Source organism: Dendrobates tinctorius, unplaced genomic scaffold (genome assembly GCF_039654945.1).
Source record: "Dendrobates tinctorius isolate UK_male_01 unplaced genomic scaffold, ASM3965494v1 ptg000070l, whole genome shotgun sequence".
Taxonomy (NCBI): Eukaryota; Metazoa; Chordata; class Amphibia; order Anura; family Dendrobatidae; genus Dendrobates; species Dendrobates tinctorius.
The window spans coordinates 14,820,748-14,845,869 of record NW_027361738.1 but is presented as its reverse complement, the minus strand read 5'-3'; the positions used below and the strand labels follow the sequence as shown (position 1 = coordinate 14,845,869).

At 48.4% G+C, this 25,122-nt stretch overlaps 1 protein-coding gene across 3 annotated transcripts in view; it reads left to right on the top strand.

The window, feature by feature from the left end:
* Nucleotides 1–25,122, top strand: part of STK31 (serine/threonine kinase 31) — a 171,717-nt gene that overhangs the window by 87,248 nt on the left and 59,347 nt on the right. For all 3 annotated transcript variants that reach the window (XM_073581407.1, XM_073581406.1, XM_073581405.1), the window contains exons 11-13: nt 2,247–2,369; nt 10,853–11,032; nt 23,446–23,562. In XM_073581407.1, coding sequence (XP_073437508.1) covers nt 2,247–2,369; nt 10,853–11,032; nt 23,446–23,562 — 420 coding nt within the window. The remainder of the gene's footprint in view (nt 1–2,246; nt 2,370–10,852; nt 11,033–23,445; nt 23,563–25,122) is intronic.

Here is a 25,122-nt window from a genome sequence, read left to right as displayed (position 1 = left end):
GTGGCAATTACGTCAATCAGACGAGTTTCAGAATTGGCAGCCCTGTTCTGCCGTTCTCCGTTCCTGAATTTTCATCAGGAAAAGGTAGTTCTCAGGACGTCCCCGTCCTTCCTGCCCAAGGTCGTCTTTCCTTCTCAACTAGGAAATTGTTTTGCCTTCCTTTTGTCCGGCGCCAGTCCTTCGCATTGAGAAGGCCCTCCACACCCTCCATGTGGTTAGGGCGCTGAGACGGTACATCTCGCGGATGGCTCCCTTCCACAAGTCAGATTCCCTGTTCATTCTTCCAGAGGGGCATAGGAAGGGTCTAGCCGCGTCAAAAGCAAAGCTAGCCAGGTGGATTCGTTTGGCGATTCAGGAATCCTACCGTGTCAAGAACACGCCCGTCCAAGCGGGGATTAAGGCGCACTCTACCCGGTCAGTGGGCGCCTCTTCAGCCATTCGGCACCAGGCCTCGGCAGAACATGTCTGCAAGGCTGCGACTTGGTCCAGTCTGCATACTTTTTACTAAACATTACCAAATTCATTCTCGGGCCTGTCCGCAAGGCTGCGAATTGATCCAGCCTGCATACCTTTACAAACATTGCCTAATTCCTTCTCAGGCCTCTGCGGACGCAGCTCTCTGCAGACGTAGCCTGCAATCGGTAGTACCTCAGTGTTGACTCAGTGGTACATGGGGTATTAGCAGATGTATGCTCCCCACCCATTGACTGCTTTAGGACGTCCCACAGTCTGTGTCCCCCAATGAGGCGTTGGAGAAATGGGGATTTTTCTGTACTCACCGTAAAATCCTTTTCTTCGAGCCAATCATTGGGGGACACAGCACCCACCCTGTTTAGCCTATTGGCTCACTGTAGCATTCTTAGGCTTTGACTTGGTTATGGTTATTGTTGACTGTTTATGCTCCTACTGCTTTTTTCACCGAACTGGAGAAATCTCACCCAGCGAGAGGGTGTATACTGCAGGGGAAGAGCTAACTTTTTTCTCGTTTACTTTGTGTCCTCCTAGTGGTCAGCAGCATAACACCCACTGTCTGTGTTCCCCAATGATTGGCTCGGAGAAAAGGGTTTTACGGTGAGTACACAAAATTCCCTATTTTTCTTTATTTTCTCATCTCCAATGTGGAGGTAATATGTAGTCAAGTTTAGATTCTAATTTATGCTAAGGCCAAAGGGGCATTAGCAGGGTTTCAACTCTGGGGTTTGACTTTTTTTCCCCTGCCTGGCTGTGAACAATTATAAGTAGGAGGTCTCGTGAAGGGGAAAAAAAGCAACCTTAGAGAAGCCTAGAACCGGCTTTCCCTGTGGGAGAAGTGTAATGTCACAACTGTGATCTCCTCGCTGCTGGTATCTGCTGTGTCGAGCAGAGCATTGTTGTTACAAACACCTTTTGCAGCTTTCATCTTTGGTTCGCTATCAGCTGTGCTCCCCCCAAATTGACTGCTGCTCGGTGAAGGCTACAAGATATATTTGTAAGGACACATAGCCCTGCTCTACACTACACAGTGGATGTAGAGATCACAAAGTAGAGCAGAGCTCTGTGCAACACACAAAAAAAAGTTAGCCTGACATCTGGGGGTGTGTGTTTTTTTTTTTTTTTTTCCCCCCTCTATCACTCCCCCTGCTTAGGATTGGTCAGCATCATACAGAGGAAAAGTACATTCAGAGACAAATCTCTCATAACGTCCCCTAGTTCTTAGCATAAATTAGAATCTAAAGTTTTCAAACTTAACACAATGGAGATGAGCAATTAAAAATAAAATCTACATTTTTTTTCAGCTCTGCAACCACTGTTCCATGATGTGGCTAGTTTAACATGCTCAAACTGGTAAAAGGTCTTTCATGTTGTAAATCATGTGGTCATGTGACATCATGTATGTGATTTGCCTACTAGCAGTCATGTACCACCTAGATTCTTGCGCTTCTCTCAATTCTCATTTATTGATAGAAGCCTAGTGAGACTAGTTAGTCGACACGTGACCGCAAATATGTAAATCGCATACATTCTGTCACATGCCTGCCATCCACATGGTGTGCGCATCAAACACTGTCATGATTTCACAGTCTGAAATCACATAAAGTGAATTTAGACTTTTCTTTGGAAACTGGCCAATCCATTTCCTAAAAAAAAAAACACTTGATGAACATCCAGGACATGATTTGCCCACATGGGGCAACTCTTAAACAATTAATGCATTAATTTATATTTATTTTAAAATATTCTTCATAATTCATAATCTATTAACTCAGGTTGAACTCGACTTGATCATTGACAGACGGAACAAAATTAAAGAACAGCTAAATTCTTCTGTAGAAGCCTTTGCTATTGATGTTGACCAATTGCCATTTGAATCGAGGCTCACAAATCTTCAGGTATGAATTTAACAAATTGGGCAGTAATTTAAAAATTCCAGAAATTATAATACATGGATACATAATATAATTTTATTGTTGTTTTGTGACTTTGTTAGTTAAGTATATTTTACTTTTGTTATTTAATCAAGATTTATTACACATTTAAGGAGGAGTGTTTGGCTCCTTCCATATGTCTGAGTTATTACACATATTCCCCAAGAAACCATTCTAAAACGCCATTTTAGATCTGCACAGCGTGCCGATCTACTGCTATTGCTTCATAAAAAAAAAAAAAAAAAAAGCAATTCCCTCTGCGCCTCACTCAATTTTCCAGAGGACCGTTGCATGACGAATAAGGGTATGTGCACACGTTGCAGATTTTCTTGCAGAATTTTCTGCACGGAATCTGCGTCTCTTGGCAGAAAACGCAGGTAAAAATCCGTGCTTTTTTTTGCGGATTTTCTGTGTTTTTTTGTGTGGATTCTTTGCGGATTGGGGCATGCGTTTTTTGCCCTGCGTATTTCATTAATGGAATGGGTGTAACAATGCATGCGGCTCCACAAAAAGAATTGCCATGCTGCGGAAAATAAACCGCTGCGGATTCCGTGCGGAATTTCCCGCAACATGTGCACAGCTTTTTTTTCCCTATTTAATTACATTGGTTGGTCACACACTTGCGGAGCTGCAGCGAATCCGCAACGTGTGCACACAGCCTTAGTTGTCTTAGACTGGCATTCCTGTATTTCTCTTAGGCCTCAGAATTAAGACTTTTGGTAATGACTGACTTTTTGGCAGAGTAAGAAGCAGATTTCTCTGGTAAGATCTTTACAAAGTTGCTAATTTTCATGTGCAGTATTGATTCATGAAATAAAGCATAACCATTTTAAGTGTTTTTGCAGTGTTTTTCTTTCATTTTAATGTCCGGGGTGGAGGGGGGCATAAAAATTGTAATTTGTAGCAAAAGTGCATGTTTTTTTATGTAAGCATTGTTCATGCCAAGAGATGCGTTTTTGATGTAGAAATTAGTGTTGAGCATTCCGATACCGCAAGTATCGGGTATCGGCCGATATTAGCTGTATCGGAATTTCGATACTTAGTTCCGATACTTTTTTCATATCGAATACCGGAATCGGAAGTTCCCATAATGCTAGGAGCCCGCTCGATTTGATTCAGCCAATGGGGATCCTCAGAAGTGTGGGCACATCCTGTTAGGCATGTAGGCATGTTAACTACTGGCATGGCTGTGATTGGCTGCTGAAATGATGTCATGATGCACTATAAAAACCGCTGCAGCCGCCATTTCTGGTCACTCTGCTGTGAATTCAGTTAGGGACAGGCTGCTGTTGAAGACTGTGAGGGACAGTTAGAAATGGCGATCATCCAAAATATCTATTGCTCTACCCAGGCTACATAATCCACCACTGTAGCATTTTTGTAGCCCAGCAGCGCTGTTTTAATAGCTGTCTGCAAGGGCTGTGTGAGTGCAGACCCACGCTGTGTAGTGTGTCCTGCAGGCACGTCTGTTTGTAGGCCGCCCAGCGTGTGTCTCTGCCTCATACACATTTTTCTTTTATTGCTGCTTTTTTTTTCTCCTGTATAGTGTACTTCCATACGTATCCATATACGTTGGTTGCAAACACTAAAGGAGTGGACAGCGGAGCCTTTCAGCAGCCTTTCAGTGCTATAGCCCATTTCTCTGCACTGTTTTTGGCTGTCTGATAGGTCTCTGTGTGTGAGTGCAGCTCACGTTGCAGTGTGTTCTACAGCCACCGCTAGCTGTAGTCCGCTCAGCGTGCGTCACTGCCTCATACATAGTCCTTTTTTTGCAGCTAATTTAGCCAGATTTTTGCTCCTATATTAGTGTGCTTCCAACCGCATCCATTGTCATTGGTTGGTTGCAAACACTATATAGGATTAGATAGAGCAGCCTTTTTGCTGGCTTGTTCCCTTCAGGGCCAGCCAGACTAGTATCACCCTATTTTTTGGAGCCTCATCAATTGCATTGTAGGTTAGCTTCCTGCATTGTAATCGCTCCAAAAAGTTTGTTATACTATAGCTTTCAAACTTTGGTCACATCCTTTTCTTCCCCCCCCCCCCCCCCAAAAAAAAAAGGAAATAAAGTTCACCAAACACTCCACTTTACAGTTGTCTAGGCCACATTAGATCATATTAAAGTGTAGTACACACACTCTTAGCCAAATTAGTGTTTCTTATATTGGTTAGCAGGTGTTCAGGAATAAGAACACTAAGCCACCCCTTTTTTACTTTTCTGCCTATCTATCAGTCTACCAAGATGAAGAAGGCAGGGAGTAAGGGTCGTGGGCATGGAGTTTCAGCAGGGAGAGGACGTGGGGATTCGGTGTCTGCTGCGGCCACCAGTGACCCGGCATCCCCCACTTTTACCAGGCAACAGTCCTTCATGCGCAGCTTTGTAGGACCTCGCCGTACCCCACTGCTGCGTGACGAACAAATTGAAGCCGTTGTCGGATGGATGGCAGCTAACGCATCCACTTCAATGACTTCCGCATCCTCCCAAGGCCAGAGCACTGAAGAGCAACCATCTGTCTCTTCACCACCTGCCAAATTGCCCAGGCAGTCTGAGAGCCCTGGACAGGAGCCATCTCAATCTTTACTTCTGTTCTCAGAATCTGTTGGCTTGGAAAGAGTTGGCCAGCCAAGCTGCATTCTAGAGCGTGAAGAAGAGGGAGTATGCAGTGATGCGCAACTGCTTTGTCCCTCTGAATCTGAAGAGGCGGGTGGGCCAATGCCTATTGTCAGCACACCTCAGTGCTCATCTGATGATGATGAGACTCAGTTGCCAATTTCTGGTGCGTACGGTGCTGGCGAGACAACCCAGGACCACCCGGTGCTTGAAGAGGGGAGTGGAGATGATGAGGTCCTTGACCCATCATGGCGTCAGCCACAGGAAGGTGGTGGGAGCAGCTCTGAGGAAGAGATTCCCTGAACAGCCAAAAGAGGAGGGAGAGGGCGGGGACTTGGTTGCCTGTAGCCTCCACTTTGGCACCCGTGAGGAGCAATCCTCTTCCAAAACACAAAACGGGCGCTCCCAGGACTTGCAGTGCGTGGTCTTTTTTTGACACAGTTGCAGATGACATTTGCTTTGTCAAATGCAAGCTGTGTCATCAGAAAGTGAAACAAGGGAAAAATGTGAGCAACCTCAATACCACAAATATGTGGAAACATGTGCGTACCAAGCACGAGGTGGAGTTACACAGACACACTGAAGATGTAGGCCAACCTTCAGCAGCACCTACCACCTCTTCAGCTCGTGTTGGGGCCTCTTCCTCCAGCTCACACACAGCTGGTTCGGCTTCCTCACTGGAACGCCATGGAAGAACCACTGCCACTGTTGTCCAGAGACCCAGTGAAATTCCACCCACTGAACCACGTTCGCAGTCATCAGCACACTCCCAGGCCACTCGCAAGCAATCGGTAGCACAGGCATGGGAGAAAAAGCGGCCATACTCGGCAAACCATCCCCGAGCACTGGCTCTGAATGCCGGCATTGCCAAACTACTGGCCCTTGAGATGCTGTCATTCAGGCTGGTGGAGACTGACACCTTCCGGAACTTTGTCATTGGCAGTTCCACAATACAATGTGCCCAGCCGCTTTTATTTCAGCAGGCAAGCCGTCCCTGCCCTGCAAAAGCATGTGGAGTGAAAAATTAAAAATGCGCTACTAAATGCCGTCAGTAGCAAGGTCCACCTGACCACCGATGCGTGGACCAGTAGCCATGGACAGGGACGATACCTTTCCCTCACTGCCCATTGGGTCAATGTTGTGGAGCCGGGTACAGATCTGGAGAGTGGCTCTGTACGTATTCTGCCAACTCCAAGGATTGCAGGAATGCAGTCTGTACATATTGAGTCCTCCTCCTACTCTAGTTCCTCGGAATCAGCACTGCGTGAGCCTGTTAGGCCAGATATGAGCACAGGTGTGGCCAAACGTCAACAGGCCGTCCTTAAATTAATTTCTTTGGGGAATCGGAGCCACACAGCACAGGAGCTCTGGAATGCCATCAAGCAGGAGAGCGATGTGTGGTTTGTGCCAGCGAATCTCCAGCCAGGTTTGGTAGTGAGTGACAATGGCCGAAATCTAGTGGCAGCTCTGTGCCTAGGCAACCTCACTCACATACCATGTCTGGCACACGTGCTCAATTTGGTCGTGCAGAGCTTTCTGAGGAACTATCCGGATCTTGATGCACTGTTGCACAAGGTTCGCCTAGAGTGTGCTCACTTGCGGCGTTCCAGCATGGCAAGATCGCCCATTGCATCTCTGCAACGCCGATTCCACCTGCCAAACATCGCATCATATGTGACCTCCCCACCAGGTGGAATTCAACGTTACATATGTTGGAGCGGTTGTGTGAGCAGCAGGCAGCAGTAATGGAGTACCAGCTGCATCAGGCGCAAACAAGTCGCACTGTGCGCCGGACACACTTCACCACCACTGAGTGGGCCACTATGAGGGACATCTGCCAAGTTTTGCGTGCCTTCGATAACTCCACGCGGATGGCCAGTGCAGATGATGCACTAATCAGCATGACTGTCCCCCTCATCTGTCTGCTTCAAAAAACCTTAGAAGCACTAAGTGAGGAGGTTTTTGAAGAGGTCGAGGATGAGCAGTCAGAAATGCCATCTGCTTCTGGCAAGTCTGCGCAACGTGCTTCCACACAAAGGCCCAGGCAGGGAACACTTAGTGAGGAGGATGACGAGGAGTCAATGGAGGAGGAGGAGGAACACATCTCTCCAGAGGAGGGAGGTACACAAGGCTCTAGTAGTCAGTGTGTACAGCGAGGGTGGGGTGATGCTGAGCAGGCAGAGATGCTGCCTCAAGCTGGGGACAGCGTTTCCGGTCCAGTTGGCAGTCTGCAGCACATGGTTGATTTCATGCTGCAGTGCTTGTTAAATGACCGCCGCATCGCCAACATTCTCCACACGGCTGATTGGGTGTACACCCTCCTAGATCCTCGCTACTGGGACAACTTACAAAGCCTCATACCACAGTTGAACCGGGAGCGAAAAATGCGGGAGTACCAAGAAACACTTGTGCAGGCCATCATGTTCTCCATTCCCCCCGCAAGTGTTGCTGGTAGTGCTTTTCAAAGCAGCCATGTGGGTAGAGGCAGTGGAGGAAGCTCTGCACAAAGAGGTAGCAGAGGCAGTGCCGCAGGACAAGGCAAGGCCAGTATCGCCCAAATGTGGAAAAGTTTTGTGGGACCGCCACAAACGGCTACACCATGACAGACGGCTCCAGTCAGCAGGAGGCAACGTTTCCGTCAGATGGTGACAGACTACTTGTCTTGCCCTGTTAGTGTTCTCCCAGACGGCTCTTCCCCGTTCAAGTATTGGGTCTCTAAGCTGGATACATGGCCAGAGCTTAGCCAGTATGCATTGGAGGTGCTGGCTTGCCCTGCTGCCAGTGTATTATCGGAACGTGTCTTTAGTGCTGCAGGTGGTGTGGTAACAGACCGTCGCACGCGACTATCCGCCGATAATGTTGACCGGCTTACTTTTCTGAAAATGAACAAGGCCTGGATCTCACCTGAATTTGCCAGTCCTCTTCCAGAATAAATAATTGGCTGGCAACAGGATCCAGGTCTCCTGTTGTGTTCCTGTTTCTATGACCTGAACTTAATTTCCTGGGCTACAGCAACGCCCGTTGTTGCTCAGAAGTGCTGTCCACACAGACAAAACACTCGCTCATGTGTAAGTGGGGTTCGGTAACGTCAGCTGATCCCCTGCTGTGTGTATGGCAAAGTGTCCTGCTCCCTCCACAGTCAAACAACCTCAGATTTACACCTGGCTCCAAGTAGGCCTCGGCCTACTACCTGATTTTCCCTGGGCTCCGACACCGCCAGTTGGTGCTCAGAAGTGCTGTCCGCACAGAAAAAACACTCGCTCATGGGTAAGTGGGGTTCGGTAACGTCAGCTGATCCCCTGCTGTGTGTACGGCAAACTCTCCTGCTGCCTACAACTTCTGACTACCTCTGATTTAATATGTTCTCTGATTTGCCCTCTGTCTCCACTCTGTTTTGAGTATTTCCTCCGGCCTACAACACCGCCTGTTTCTGCTCTCAAGTGCCGTCTGCACAATCCACACTTGTTCCTGTGTTACCTGGGTCCTGTAACATCTGCTCCTCTCCAGAGGTGAGCGCGGCAATGTCTCCTGCTTTGTCTACATTCCTACTACTTGTAGTGGAAATGTGGACAGAGCAGGAGACATTGCCTGACTCACCTCTAGGGAGAAGCTGCTGTTACAGAACCCCAGTAACACAGGAACAAGTGTGGGTTGTGCAGACGGCATTTCAGAGCAGCAACTGGCGTGGTTGGAAGCCAGAGGAAATACTTGAAACAGAGTGAAGACAGAGGCCTAATTGGAGTACGTTGACAGTTAGTAGTAGTCTAGAAACAATCGCAAACTGCCACCAAGTAGGCCTCGGCCTACTACCTGATTTTCCCTGGGCTCTGACACCGCCAGTTGGTGCTCAGAAGTGCTGTCCGCACAGACAAAACACTCGCCCATGTGTAAGTGGGGTTCGGTAACGTCAGCTGATCCCCTGCTGTGTGTATGGCAAAGTGTCCTGCTCCCTCCACAGTCAAACAACCTCAGATTTACACCTGGCTTCTAGTAGGCCTCGGCCTGCACCCTGATTGTCCCTGGCTTCCAACAACGCTAGTTGGTGCTCGGAAGTGCTGTCCACACAGAAAAACACACTTGTTCATGTGAAAGTGGGGGTCAGTAACGTCAGCTGATCCCCTGCTGTGTGGAGGGCAAACTGCTGCTTCCTCCAAATTCAAACAACGTCTTATCTTAAACTGCCTCCAAGTAGGCCTCAGCCTACAAAATGACTATCCCTGGGCTCCAACATCGTCAGTTGTTGCTCGGAAGTGCTGTCCACACAGAAAAACACACTCATTCATGTGAAAGTGGGGGTCAGTAATGTCAGCTGGTCCTTGGTAGTGCTTTTTAGCACAGGTACCTTCTGCTTAGTAAACGTGGTCCAGCACCGTCAGTTGGTCCTCGGTAGTGCCATTGGCTCTTGTTCCTTCTGCTACCCATCCGGGTGCCAGCACTGTCTGCTGGTTCTCGCCACAGCCTTTGGCCTAGGTGCCTCCATCTCGGTATCCGAGGTCCAGCACCGTCAGCTGGTCCTTGGTAGTGCTTTTTAGCACAGGTACCTTCTGCTTAGTAACTGTGGTCCAGCACCGTCAGTTGGTCCTCGGTAGTGCCATTGGCTCTTGTTCCTTCTGCTGCCACTATGGGTTCCAGTACTGTCAGCTGGATCTCGCCAGTTTCTCAGCGTTCTTGTACCTTCTGCTACATTTCCAAGATCAAGCTTTTTGAAATTGTCTTTGGTAATCCTTATTGATCTCCATGACGACGACCCTGATGACGACGACCCTGAAGACCACACCAAAGAAGACCAGAAATATGACCCTAAATAATATGACCAAGAGGACAAAGAACATGAAGACAACCACCAAGATACAGAACAAAAGACAGAAGAACAAGAAGCAGAAGAAGCAAAAGCAGAAGAACAGAAAGCAGAAGAACATTAAGCATAAGACTAAAAATCAGCATAGAAGAAATCAAAATTATAAGCAGAAGAAGACTAAGCAGTAAATGGGGGTGAGTCCAGTCCGTTCCTCCTCGTGGTGCCCCTGGAAAATGCCTGCTGCTGCAGGCCAAACTGAACACGGACAAATCCTGTTGTAAATCTTTTGTGACAGGCAGAACGTAAGGTGTAATCTTATAACTTTTATAGATAAGTACTACAGGAATGCCTGTCACCATAAGAAAATGAAGAAAAAGAAGAATAGAAAGTAGATGAAGAAATAGCATATGAAAATTAATAGCTGAATAAGAAGAATATGAAGAATGGAAAAAAAAAAAATAATGGGAAGAAGGTGAAGAAGATGAATAAGGTGAAGAAAAAGTTGATAAAAAAAAATGCTACTGCTGCGGATCATGAAGGAGAAAGTGTGGGAGAAGTACAAAAGAAGGTGAAGAGCATGGAAGTTGTGAAACATACATATCTGACAAAATATAAAAAAGTTAACATAGTCAATATCTTTTTAACTCCGAACGTCTTGAAAACAAAAATTGGAATTAATGCTGTCATGTGATTTGAATAAACCACTATGCCTTTAATGTCTCCTCCACCTCCCACAATACATTCTACATGATTCTTATTTGTTTTCAATTATGTAGAATTAGCCAACAAGGAAATAAAGGGCTTTTTTTAATTCCGATACCGGAAGTCCCATTGACTTGAATGGGACTTCCGGTATCGGAATCGGCGATACCCGATATTTTTTTCGTATCGGGCGATACCATCCGATACGATATTTTTGGGTATCGAACAGTATCGCTTAACACTAGTAGAAATGTCTGCAATAAATATTGCTCTTGAATTCTTTGTACACCTGGTCACTGGTGCCTGGACCATATTCTTCTTTCCTCTGTCTCCATACAGGTACTACTGAATTCCCTTGAAGTTGTGTATGGAGCATCTTGTGACTGTGAAGATTTGGATGCTGGATTCCAGGAGTTTTATCATTGGAAACAGGCAAAATTGGACAAATTCAACACACTCCGAAGTGACACGGACAGCTCTCTGGGCCTTCTGGCTACATGGATGGCTAACATCGAAAAGGTATACTTGCCAAAACTATTGAAATGAATGATAGTTATAGATAGTGGATTTGCCTATTTAGCTATTTCCCCATTGTTGTTGTCCCTCTACATTATTCTTACTTTTCTGACTTATCGATCTCTGCTTCTTAATTAGTGATTTAGCGTTTGGTATATCTTACACTTGCCATTCTGGCCTGTGTTTGTGATCAGTGGCATGATTTGTATTTGGTTCTCATCTTAGCAAATAAAATATCAGAATGATTAGTAGATGGACAGGTTAGAGAAACAAACTGACCAGAGTTTCCCAGTAGTCTGCTGTGTAGTACCATTTTACAGTTAGGTCCATATATATTTGGACAGACATTTTTCTAATTTTGGTTCTAGACACATTGCCACAATGAATTTTAAGCAAAACAATTCAGATGCCATTGAAGTTCAGACCTTCAGCTTTCATTTGAGGGTATCCACATTAAAATTGGATGAAGGGTTTAGGAGTTTCAGCTCCTTAACATGTGCCACCCTGTTTTTAAAGGGACCAAAAGTAATTGGACAGATTAAATAATTGTAAATAAAATGTCCATTTCTAGTACTTGGTTGAAAACCCTTTGTTGGCAATGACTGCCTGAAGTCTTGAACTCATGGACATCACCAGACACTGTGTTTCCTCCTTTTTGATGCTCTGCCAGGGGTTTTCAGTTGCTGTTTGTTTGTGGGCCTTTCTGTCTGAAGTTTAGTCTTTAGCAAGTGAAGTGCATGCTCAGTTGGGTTGAGATCAGGTGACTGACTTGGCCATTCAAGAATATTCCACTTCTTTGCTTTCATAAACTCCTAGGTTGCTTTGGCTTTATGTTTTGGGTCATTGTCCATCTGTAGTATGAAATGACGACCAATCAGTTTGGCTGCATTTGGCTGGATCTGAGCACACAGTATGGCTCTGAATACCTCAGAATTCATTTGGCTGCTTCTGTCCTGTGTCACATCATCAATAAACACTAGTGACCCAGTGCCACTGGCAGCCATGCATGCCCAAGCCATCTCACTGCCTCTGCCGTGTTTTACAGATGATGTGGTATGCTTTGGATCATGAGCTGTACCACGCCTTCACCATAGTTTTCTCTTTCCATCATTCTGGTAGAGGTTGATATTGGTTTCATCTGTCCAAAGAATGTTCTTCCAGAACTGTGCTTGCTTTTTTAGATTTTTTTTTTTAGCAAAGTCCAGTCAAGCCTTTTGATTCTTGATGCTTATGAGTGGCTTGCAGCGTGCAGTGAACCCTCTGTATTTACTTTCATGCAGTCTTCTCTTTATGGTAGATTTGGATATTAATACGCCTACCTCCTGGAGAGTGTCGTTCACTTGGTTGGCTGTTGTGAAGGGGTTTCTCTTCACCATGGAGACTATTCTGCGATCATCCACCACTGTTGTCTTCCATGGGCGCCAAGGTCTTTTTGCATTGAGTTCACTAGTGCTTGCTTTCTTTCTCAGGATGTACCAAACTGTAGAATTTCCCACTCCTAATGTTGTAGTAATTTGTTGGATGGGTTTTTTTCTGTTTTTGCAGCTTAAGGATGGCTTGTTTCACCTGCATGGAGAGCTCCTTTGAATGCATATTTCCTTCACAGCAAAACCTTCCAAATGTAAGCACCACACCTCAAATCAACTCCAGGCCTTTTATCTGCTTAATTGAGAATGACCTAGCAAAGGGATTGCCCACACCTGTCCATGAAATAGCCTTGGAGTCAATTGTCCAATTACTTTTGGTCCCTTTAAAAACAGGGTGGCAAATGTTAAGGAGCTGAAACTCCTAAACCCTTCATCCTATTTTAATGTGGATACCCTCAAATGAAAGCTGAAAGTCTGAACTTCAACTGCATCTGAACTGTTTTGTTTAAAATTCATTGTGGTAATGTCTAGAACTAAAATTAGAAAATTGTTTTCTCTGTCCAAATATATATGGACCTAACTGTATGTAATGGATTATTATCAATAGTAGTGATTCTTGGTCGCTTCATTGGGGGACACAGACTATGTGTGTGTGTGCTGCTGTCACCAAGAGGCTGACACTAAGAATTACTACTAAAGATAAAAAGTCGATTCCTCCCCAGATGGTCAGAAATGGAGGGTTCAATTAAGTCCCTATTGAAAAAAGGGAATTAAAGTAGGAAGAATCCCCCTAGTTCCCCCTCAGATTCCGCATCAGTCTCGTCTCAGGCGGAACAATCATCCTCCTCAGACTCCTCAGACAGTGACACGGGGGGTAAGCCATTTCTCCTTCGTCTCATTGGGGGACACAGAGACTGTGGGTGTGTGCTTCTGCCGTCTGGAGGCCGACACTAAGTGTACAAAAAAAGAGTTAGCTCCTCCTCCGCCGCATACACCCTCGCCCCTAGGCCGGGCGTAACTCAGTTTTTGCTTAGTGTCTGATGGAGGCACACGCAGTCTGGAGCTCCAGACTAGATTTTTTTTTTTTTTTTTTTCCCTTTTTTTCTATGAAGATAAGACAGGGGCGACGGATCCTATAGAGAGGATCCGATCTCCCCAAATCATCAACGGGCGACCACGTGTGAGTAACCCTCCACATGTCCTCTCCCGCACCGAGGGACACATCTGGGACTTTTTGCCAGACAACTATTTTTTAAAAGAGGGGCAACGCGTCCTGATAAGAGGATTCGGTTTCCCCATAACTTCATCAGGCGAGCACGTGTGAGCAGAACCAGGGGTCAGCCTCCACGTTGTTCCTCTCCTACAACAACAATGTATGGAGGCCCCTTCCACCCCTTGGTAGTGAGTCCAGGGGCTGAATTGGAGGCGCAGGTGAGCCGATCTAGTTTGTGGAGTCCCCCCCCCCCCCCCCCCCCCCTGCCGGGGATGGAGCCCACGGCGGATGGCCCTGCTCACCTTTAATATTTGGGGGATCCGCTCCTGGAGCGCACCGCAAGTTTGCCCCGGTGAGTAACGGTAGCCAGAGTGGCGTTGCAACCGGACGCCGCACACCGCGTGTACCGGAGTGCGGCCGGAAGCCCGCCGGCGGCCGCGGCCCCGCTGCAGGAGGAGGTCCGTGACTATCGCGCGAGGGCGCGCGCCGACTTCCGGTGGTAGCCGGAAGTCCCGCCCACTGACGTCGGGGAGACGCGCTGTATAGGAGCAGGAGGCCTGGAGGTCAAGGGGTGGAAAACGGCGGGCGCACAGGTCCCGGAGAGGAGACTTCCGCCCTACCACCTCGCGTCCACGCATCCGGAGCTTCCCGGGGTACTTCAAACAGGAGTGGGACCCTGCCGGTGGGTGAGTGTAACTCCGTTTGGAGAACCGCACTGGTTGTCAGGGAAGGGGTTACCCTCCTCCTCCTTCTACCCTGCCTTCAGCCTGTGCAAGTATGTCTGCCAAAGGGAAAGCTCACTCTTTCCTTTACGCGGTTTGCGTGTCCTGTGGGGTCAGGCTGCCAAAGGCACAGGCGGGTAAATATTGTGAAGCCTGCGAGTCGGAGCGCGCCCAGGAGCCCCCCACTGTTTCTGAACCCAGGGGTCAGGACCCCCCGGAATGGGCGGTGTCCTTATCGCATTCTATGCTGTCCCTTACAAGGGCAATTGAATCCCTTCAAGGCCCGGGCAGGAACAAGGATGGTGGTCTGCCAGCGGAAGAGAGCTCGTCCTCGTCTCAGGACCCTCCAACCATTAGAGGTCGCTCCAGTACCAGGGTTGCCCGGCATTCAGGCAAACGCAGAGGCGTTTTCGACCCTTTCGTAGCCCCTGGGGGGGACTTCGGCCAGGGCATACTCCTCCGCAAACGATGGCCATAGTAGGGAAAAGCAAGCCTCTTACAGGGCCAATCCGCTGGGTAGAGGCCGAGGCCGTTTGCCCAGAGCGAGGGGGGCCAGGTCCCAAAAACCTCCAGCTAAATGACTGGAGGCGCTCCGTACCTACGGACGACAGAGTGGGCGGACGCCTACTAGGGTTCAGCCACGTTTGGGTCGCAGTGACACGCGACACTTGGGTGGCAGAACTAATATCGTCCGGGTACAAGATAGAGTTTGTCGGACGGCCACCACAGCGATTCTTCCGTTCCCGACTTTCCAAGACAGATTCGCAGGCGGAGAGTTTGTTACAGGCTATAATGACGCTACAGCGCAAAGGGGTCATCGCCCCAGTGCCGCAGGGCGAAGAGTCGCAGGGGTTTTACTCCAATCTGTTTTCGGTCCCCAAAAAAGACGGGACTGTGAGGCCAGTACTGGATCTAAAGATCCTGAACAGATTCATCAGGGTCAGGCGATTCCGGATGGAGTCCCTCCGCTCGGTCATTGCAGCCATGGATCCAGGGGAATTCCTGGCCTCGATCGATGTGCAGGATGCATATCTGCATATTCCGATATTTCCCCCACACCAGAGGTTCCTGCGATTTGCGATCGGAGGACGTCATTTCCAATTTGTGGCTCTGCCCTTCGGCTTAGCCACTGCCCCCAGAGTCTTTACAAAGATAATGGCGGTGGTTATGGCCATCCTGCATGCACGGGGCATAACGGTGTTACCTTACCTGGACGACCTTTTGGTAAAGGGGCCGTCGTTTCAGGAGTGCCAGGACAATGTCAGTATCACTCTGGATACCCTGGCCCGTCTGGGCTGGTTGATCAATCGGAGCAAGTCGTCCTTGGTTCCAGCCCAAAGAATCGTGTTCCTAGGCATGATTTTCGACACCTCCCGGGGGCTGGTGATCCTCCCTCAGGACAAGGCGCAAAAAATCAAGCAAGGGGTACGGAACCTTCTACAGCCGGGCACCAGATCCATCCGGTACGGCATGAGTGTGTTGGGCAGAATGGTGGCGGCGATGGAAGCAATCCCGTTTGCCCAGTTCCATCTCCGTCCGCTTCAGCATGCGCTCTTGACAGCATGGGACCGGAGGCTGCTGTCTCTCAGTCATCGGTGCAAGTTGTCTCCGCTGGTACGAGGTTCACTCCGGTGGTGGACTCGCGACTCGTCTCTGGTCCAGGGGAAACCCTTTCCCCCGGAACAATGGTTGGTGGTGACGACCGATGCAAGCCTGCAAGGTTGGGGAGCAGTTTTCCAGAGTCACATAGCCCAGGGGCGGTGGTCCGTTCAGGAGATAGTTCTCCCGATCAACATTCTGGAGATACGGGCAATACGATTGGCCCTGCAACATTTCCAGTGTTTCCTGAGACACCGGCCGGTGCGCATCCAGTCGGACAATGCTACAGCAGTAGCATATGTCAACCATCAAGGGGGCACGCGCAGCCAGGCAGCCATGCGCGAGGTCGGACTGGTACTGCGTTGGGCAGAGAAGAACCGCGTGGTAATTTCAGCGGTGCACATTCCAGGAGTCGAAAACTGGGCGGCAGATTTTCTCAGCCGACAGGGGGTCGCGGCAGGGGAATGGTCCCTGCACCCCGAGATCTTTCAGCAGATCTGCCAACGGTGGGGGACACCAGACGTGGACCTTATGGCATCCAGAGAGAATGCCAAAGTACAAAGGTTTGTCGCTCGATCCGCAGGCAATCGCAGCAGACGCTCTGGTGCTCCCGTGGAGCCAGTTTCGTCTCCCGTACTTGTTCCCCCCGCTGCCGCTGCTTCCAAGAGTTATCAGGAAAATAAGGAGAGAGAAGGTTCCAGCAATTCTGCTGGCCCCAGACTGGCCCCGGCGGGCCTGGTATGCAGATCTGGTCCAACTAGTGGTGGACGTACCCTGGCGTCTTCCAGATCGGCCGGACTTACTGTCCCAGGGGCCGATCTGCCATCCGAACTTAGGGGCCCTGTGTTTGACGGCGTGGCCATTGAATCTTGGCTGTTAACACAGGCAGGATTCAGGCGCGATGTGGCGGCCACGATGGTGAGTGCCCGAAAGCCTTCCTCGGCGAGAGTATATCATCGAACTTGGGAAGTTTTTTTCCGTTGGTGTAGGGATCGTGAAGTGGCTCCTCTGGTTTTTTCGATCCCCAACGTACTGGCTTTTCTACAGGCAGGGCTGGACGCAGGGTTGGCTCCGAGTTCGCTCAGAACGCAAATCTCGGCCCTGTCGGTGCTTTTCCAACGAAAAGTCGCTTCCGTCTGGCAGGTTAGGACGTTTATGCAAGGGGTCGCACATTTAGTACCCCCCTATAAGGCGCCGACGGAATCATGGGACCTGAACTTGGTGCTCAGGGCCCTTCAGGAGGCTCCTTTCGAACCATTGCAAGAGGTCTCCTTGCCTTACCTGTCCAGAAAGGTCGTTTTTCTAGTAGCTATAACGTCTATTAGGCGGGTTTCGGAATTGGCGGCCTTATCTTGTAAACCGCCCTTCCTGACCTTTTATAAAGATAAGGTAGTTTTAAGGCCAGCTCCTCCCTTCTTGCCGAAGGTTGTGTCTGCATTTCATATCAACGAAGACATTGTCTTACCCTCGTTTTGCCCGGCACCGGTGCACAGGGTAGAGAAGGCTTTGCACACCCTGGATCTGGTAAGAGCTCTTAGAAGGTATGTGACAAGGACAGCGCCATTCCGCCAGACAGACTCTCTATTCGTGGTTCCAGAGGGGCGGCGGAAGGGGCTCGCTGCGTCCAGAGCGACTTTGGCCAGATGGGTTCGCCTGACGGTCCAAGAAGCTTATCAAATCAGTGGCACGCCGGTTCCGGCAGGGATCAAGGCTCACTCGGCACGGGCAGTGGGTGCCTCATGGGCACTGCGACACCAGGCTTCAGCGGAGCAGGTATGCAAAGCAGCTACCTGGTCCAGTTTGCATACGTTTGTCAAACATTATAACGTACATACCCAGGCATCCTCGGATGCAAGCCTGGGAAGAAAGATTCTCCAGGCAGCAGTTGCGCACCTCTAATCAGGGGCGCAAATTAGCATGGATTGGGTGAGCTAAGATCCCGCCCAGAGGACTGCTTTAGAACGTCCCACAGTCTCTGTGTCCCCCAATGAGACGAAGGAGAAACATGGATTTTTGTGAGTACTCACCGTAAAATCCTTTTCTCCGAGACGCTCATTGGGGGACACAGCACCCACCCTATCAGCCAGTTGGCATTTACTTATTTTGAGTTATACAAATCCTTGTACAAGGTTTAGGGTGGCCCCCTTTTTCAGACATATAGTTTCTTGCCTGAGTTTAAGGCGCGTTCTCCTACTGCTTATGCACTAAACTGAGTTACGCCCGGCCTAGGGGTGAGGGTGTATGCGGCGGAGGAGGAGCTAACTTTTTTTGTACACTTAGTGTCGGCCTCCAGACGGCAGAAGCACACACCCACAGTCTCTGTGTCCCCCAATGAGCGTCTCGGAGAAAAGGATTTTACGGTGAGTACTCACAAAAATCCATGTGTTTCCCTGTAGAAGACACAGATGCCCTCCTAAAGGCCATTAGAACCACAATGGGCCTACAGGAAGAAAGGGCGGCTAAAACCCTAGAGGACGTCATGTTTGGGGGGCTTCAGGAGAGGAAAAAGCGGACCTTTCCAGTGAATGAGAAAATCCAGGCGCTTATTGAGAGAGAGTGGAAGAAACCTGAAAAATCTGGGGCCCTTCCGTCCACCTCTAAGAGACGATATCCCTTTGAGCACAAGGATGCGGAAATATGGGACAAAGTCCCAAAAATAGATGCAGCAGTATCCAGTTCTTCCAAAAGGTCGGCCCTGCCCTTGGAAGATGCAGGGGTTCTTAGAGACCCGCTGGACAAGAAGGTGGATTCATATTTGAGGCACGCGTGGGAAGCGACAGCAGGCACCTGCACGGCACGCTCCCTCATGATATGGCTGCAGCAGTTAGAAGAGAAGCTGGCATCAAAGGTCCCAAGAGAGAAAATTTTAGCAGATATGTATCTCTTGCACGGGGCTGCAGCTTTTTTGGCAGATACCTCGGCGGACTCCATGTGGTTGACAGCTAGGGCAGCGGGACTATCAAATGCTGCTAGACGCGCGTTATGGCTTAAGGGCTGCCCGGGTGACCTACAGTCCAAAGCTAAATTGTGCTCTCTTCCCTGCGATGGTCGGTTCTTATTCGGCAAGAACTTGGACGATATTCTAGAGAAAGCAAGCGATAAGTCTTCCCCAGATTCCCGATGGATCAGAGAAGACAGCCCTTTCGGAGTGGAAGATTCAATAGGGGGCGTCCTCCTGCTGACAGGAGAAGATGGGAGGATAAAAGGAAAAAAGTCGGGATTTATGTTTGGTGGAGGCACCTCCACCTCAAAGAAATCGCCACAATGACGCCAGCATTCCAGTGGGGGGGAGATTGGCACTCTTTTTCCAGGCCTGGGAAAAGATCTCCTCCAATACCTGGATCCTGAGCATCCTAAGAGAAGGCCTGAGAATTTCCTTTATTCGCCAGCCAAAACCCGTGGTCGTCAATCACACCCATCAGGAAGGTGACCGAAGAACAGTTGGCCTTGGAGGCAGAGATCCTGAGCCTGATAGACAAGCGGGTACTTTACGAGGTCCCACACACAGGAAGGAAGGGGGTTCTATTCACCCCTTTTTCTGATAAAAAAAAAAAACGGATCAATCATTCAGGACGATTATAAATCTCAGACGGCTCAATCGATGGATAAGAAACCAGACCTTCAAGATGGAATCAGTGGCTACGGCGGTGAAGCTGCTACATCAAGATTGCTTCATGGCCGTAGTCTACTTAAAGGATGCATATTATCACATCCCTATCCATCCAGATTACCAAAAATACTTGAGGGTAGCGTTTAATATTCAAGGCATACTGAGGCATTTTCAGTTCAGAGCTCTTCCGTTTGGCATATCCATAGCCCCGAGAGTTTTCACCAAGGTCATAGCGGAAGTGACAGCCTTTCTCCGGATTCACGATACGGTCATAACACCATACCTGGACGATTTTCTTATAGTGGGCAGCTCAGAGGACCACTGTACGGCGCAGTTGAGCCGGGTGATCAACACCTTGCAAGAATTAGGGTGGATAGTCAATTTCAAAAAATCTAAATTGCAACCCCTAAAAAAACAGACCTTCCTGGGATTTATACTAGATTCAGAAAGGCAAGAGTGTCTGCTCCAAGAGTCCAAAATAGAGAAGGTGCAAAATCTGGCCTTGGCAGCCCGAAACCAACCATGTATGACATTGAGAAGGGCAATGTCCCTACTAGGTACCCTAACATCCTGTATTCCGGCGGTCAGGTGGGCTCCGTTTCACACCCGGCAACTCCAGGGGGAGATGATATCAGCCCAAAGGTCGCTAAGAGGGCGTTTAGAAGGAAAGCTTGAGCTTTCCGTAAAAACCAGAGACTCTCTCAACTGGTGGCTGGACGGTACAAATCTGACCTCAGGAATACCGTGGGACAGACAGACGATGGAGGTAATATTAACAGATGCAAGCTCCTCGGGGTGGGGGGCACACCTAAGGGGCCTCATAGGTCAGGGTTCCTGGACACCTCAAGAAAGGGAAGCATCTTCCAACCTGAGAGAACTGTGGGCAGTGAACAAGTCCCTAAGTCACTTCATTCCGCTACTCCAGGGTCGCAATGTACGCATCATGTCAGACAACAGGGTAGCAGTGGCATACATCAACCACCAAGGAGGGACAAGATCACACTCCCTAATGGAAGCGGCAAACGACATTCTGGGCAGAGCAGAGGAACACCTACACTCCTTGACAGCCTTACACATAAAAGGGGCAAAATCCTGAGGCAAGGAGAATGAACGCTTAATATGTCCATTTTTCAAAAAATAACACAGCTTTGGGGGAAACCAGTGATAGACCTCTTTGCCAACAAGCACAACAGGCAAACAGGTTCTGCTCTCTAAACCTGAGGGAGAAGCCATGGGCAGTGGACTCATTGCACATCCAGTGGAACTTCAAGCTGATTATGCGATCCCAACAATTGTCAGATCAGAAACGATCAAGCCAGGGTGATTCTAATAGCCCCATTTTTTCCAAAAAGGCCCTGGTTTGCTCTGCTACGAATGATGTCCCTCTCCGATCAATGGATTCTGCCAGAAATCCCGGACCTACTAGCTCAAGGCCCAATATTCCACGCTCAGGTCAAAGGATTCCATCTGACGGCGTGGAATTTGAAAGGTCACTTTTAATGGATAGAGGGTTCTCCCCCGGGTTGGTGGCCACTCTGCTAAAGAGCAGGAAACCGGTGACGACTAACATCTACGGCAGAACATGGAATAAGTTCCTACAGTTCCTAGGTAAGCCGTTAGGAAATGAACCCCCGATTAGTGCCATCCTGGAGTTCTTGCAATCGGGGTTGCAGATGGGATTAGCGGTGAACACGCTTAAAGTTCAGGTGTCTGCACTAGGGGCGCTCTACCGCTGCAAATTGGCATAAGATGGGTAGCCAGATTCATTAAATCCTGCCGTAGATCTAGGCCTATCCTAATACCCAGAATAGCCCCCTGGGATTTAAACCTAGTGCTAGAAGCCCTTACAAAGGAACCGTATGAGCCATTACACCAGCTACCCCTAAAGTTTGACCCTAAAAACGATCATTTTAGTGGCCCTTACGTCAGCCCGCAGAATAAGCGACTTACAGGCTCTCAGAAAATCCACCTTATACGTGAGTCTTTTAGGATAGGGTAGTGTTAAGAACAGGCCCCGCTTATCTGCCTAAGGTAGCATCAGATTTCCATCGGGGTCAGGAAATTGTCCTCCCATCTTTCTGCGAGAATCCAAAAAATCTGGAGGAGGAAAAATTCTATAGTTTGGATGTTAAGAGAGCTCTATTAGAATACATGTCTGTCACTAGCCAGTGGAGGAGGACCCAGTCCCTATTCGTAGCTTTTCAGGGTGCCAGGAAAGGCAATGGGGTTTCAAAAGGGACTATTGCTTGATGGATTAGGGAAGCCATTAGTGTAGCCTACTGGTATCCCGATTCCGGACGGCATCAAGGCTCATTCCACCAGAGCCGTGGCGACCTCCTGGGCTGAAAAGGCAGAGGTATCAATTGAACAGACTTGTAAGGCCGCAACCTGGGCCTCACCTTCAACCTTCTTTAAGCACTATAGATTAAATCTATCCTCCTCTGCTGACTTAACCTTTGGTAGAAGGGTGCTGCAAGCGGATGTCCCTCCCTAAGGTGTTCGAAGTCTCCAAAAATCTCCGGTGTGCTGTCATGGGTGAAGGGAAAACCATGAAAACCTCAAAAAGAGGAAAAAATCCTCCAAAAAATTCAGATACAAACCAGACAGGCCTAAATGCATCTGCACTAATACAGGGTGCAGCGGACCCAAGTAAAATGGCAGCTGCACAGGTGCATAAATACCAAATGAAACAGCCAGCCTACAATCAGGGATTGGCCGTGTGGTACACCAGTGCAGAAGAAATAATCCGCATGTGGCAGTGTTCACACAGGGAGTGAAGGGAAAACCACCATGGTTACTTACCGGTAGCCGTTTTTTGTGGAACCCATCACAGCACCCGTATATCCCCCCCCCCCTTTTCACCGTATGGGTGTGCACAATTAGTAGGGTGTTTTTGAGTGATGTGGTGTTGGATTAAACATGTAACTAACCGGGAAGTCCTCTCAATGCTCTGTAACCCAACTGAAGCGGGGGAGAGGTGCCGCCCCTTATGTCTCAGTAGGTTCCTGTCCTGGCGGGGCGGATCCCTCTCTCAGGTGTGCTGTCATGGGTTCCGGAAAAACCGGCTACCGGTAAGTAACCATGGTGGTTTTTGGCTACAATTCTAAACGATATCTTTGGTGTAAAGGCAACACAGCTCATCACCCTGAACACACCATCCCCACTGTCAAACATGGTGGTGGCAGCATCATGATTTGGGGCTGCTTTTCTTCAGCAGTGACAGGGAAGATGGTTAAAATTGATGGGAATATTGATGGAGCCAAATACAGGACCATTCTTGAAGAAAACCTGTTGTAGTCTACAAAAGACCTGAGACTGGGACGGAGATTTGTCATCCAACAAGACAATGATACCAAACATAAAGCAAAATCTACAATGAAATGGTTCACAAATAAACGTATCCAGGTGTTAGAATGGCCAAGTCCAAGTCCAGACCTGAATCCAATCGAGAATCTGTGGAAAGCGCTGAAAACTGCTGTTCACAAACGATCTGCATCCAACCTCACTGAGCTCGAGCTGTTTGCCAAGGAAGCATAGGCAAGAATTTCAGTCTCTCGATGTACAGAACCGATAGAGACATACCCCAAGCGACTTTCGGCTGTAATTGCAGCAAAAGGTGGCACAACAAAGTATTAAGTAAAAGGGGCCAAATAATATTGCACGCCCCACTTTTCAGTTTTTGAATTTCCACAAAAATTTAAAATAACCAATAAATTTCGTTGAACTTCACAACTGTGTTCCACTTGTTGATTCTTCACCAAAAATTTAATTTGGTTTCTTTGTTTGAAGCATATGTGGGAAAAGGTTATAAAGTTCCAGGGGGCCGAATACTTTCGCAAGGCACTGTACTTATTTCTGGATGTGTCTAGCTGTTGATTAACAACAATTACTTTTTGTTCCTAAAGTTCTTTGACCTGAAATCACATTTCTCCTGTGGCTCATGTGACATTGTGTTGGATATTGATAACATCTTGGAAAAGGTTGATTTCAACGTTTCGAAGGAGCTGGAAATCTCTCTTGTGGTAAGCTTTATTTTGGGCCCTTTTTAATGAGAGTTGCATTTGTGTGAACATGTTTTAATGTTTTCTTAGCAAGAGATGCTACTAAAAAAGTAGATGACTCCTAAATCGGGGATATTATTACATTTGTGGTCAATAAACGGTTTCATTGTTATTTTGATTTCTCTATCGCTTCATTGGGGGACACAGGAGACCATGGGGTGTATGCTGCTGCCACTAGGAGGCTGACACTATGCAGGAAAAAAGTTAGCTCCTCCTCCGCAGTGTACACCCCACTGACAGGAAGTAGGATAATTAGTTTAGCTTAGTGTCAGTAGGAGGTGGACACGGGTCTTTCATTAGACCCATATCTACCTCAGTGTGCGTCGTTCCTTTTCAGGTTTCCGGAGGGATACAGTGTGAATAGTCACAACTGTACTCCCACAAAGAGACTGAGTACGGCTTGTACTGCCACCCCGTATCCTCATACGTCTGGCCAGCAGGACCCATACCCCTAGCACAGAAGCTTGCTTAGGCGATCCGAATACGGTCCTGGCCTCCCCATCGCCCACTAGAGCCTGTCGGTGTTAGGAGGCGAGGACGTCTTACATTCCTGGATGGAGAGGTACATTCCTTCCCCTCTATCCCCCAGGTTTTTCCAGAGGCGATTTAAAAAAATCAGAGGAAGACTGGGACTGAAGAAGTGAAAATCATTTAATTCTATGGCTGGAGTGCTGAGGCACTTTTAGAGTCAGGGGCCTTTTTCCCCTAGTTTCCCGGTAGAATAGGGCGCTGGTCTATCTTTATGGCATCCACGCCGCTTCCCTTTGCTCCTGCGGGCAGAGAAATTAATCTAGGTCCCGGCTTCTTTCAGGCCTAGTGGCTGAGTTGGCTCCGCCCCCCTTCTGCCCTGCACTTCAGGCGGGCTTTTCTCCCGCCTGTCTCTTGATACTTTTGCTTTCTTCCAGCCTGCAGGTCACAGGATACTGAGTGCTGTCATGTTTCTACTCCTGTACCCAGCGCTGGGCTCCGCCCCCCTCTCCCAGTCTGAGCACTTTTAACTCCTCGACACAACACTATCTGCTGGCTCAGGGACTGCTGAGAGAAACCTTATATCTTGCATTCCAGACAGGAACCCGAATTACCTAGAGGTAGGATTCAGAACAGGCTGCTTCATGTTAGTTTTTCTGCCTTGCAGTCAAACCGCATATATCCTTCTGTTCCCTTCTGACAGTATTTAGTAGGTCTCTCAGTCACTTAATACCTAGCAGTCTCTAGTGCAATAGTATTCTAGACCCGTGCAGTCACTGGCATAAAAGTATTCTAGACCCGTGCAGTCACTACTGCAGTAGTATTCTAGACCCGTCCAAACGCTGGCATAATAGTACCCTAGAGCCATGCAGTCATTGGTGCTATAGTATTCTAGAGCCGTGAAGTCTCTAGTGCAATAGTATTCTAGAGCCGTGCAGTCGCTAGTCCAATAGTATTCTAGAGCCGTACAGTCACTAGTGCAATAGTATTCTAGACCCGTCCAAACGCTGGCATAATAGTACCCTAGAGCCATGCAGTCACTGGCGCAATAGT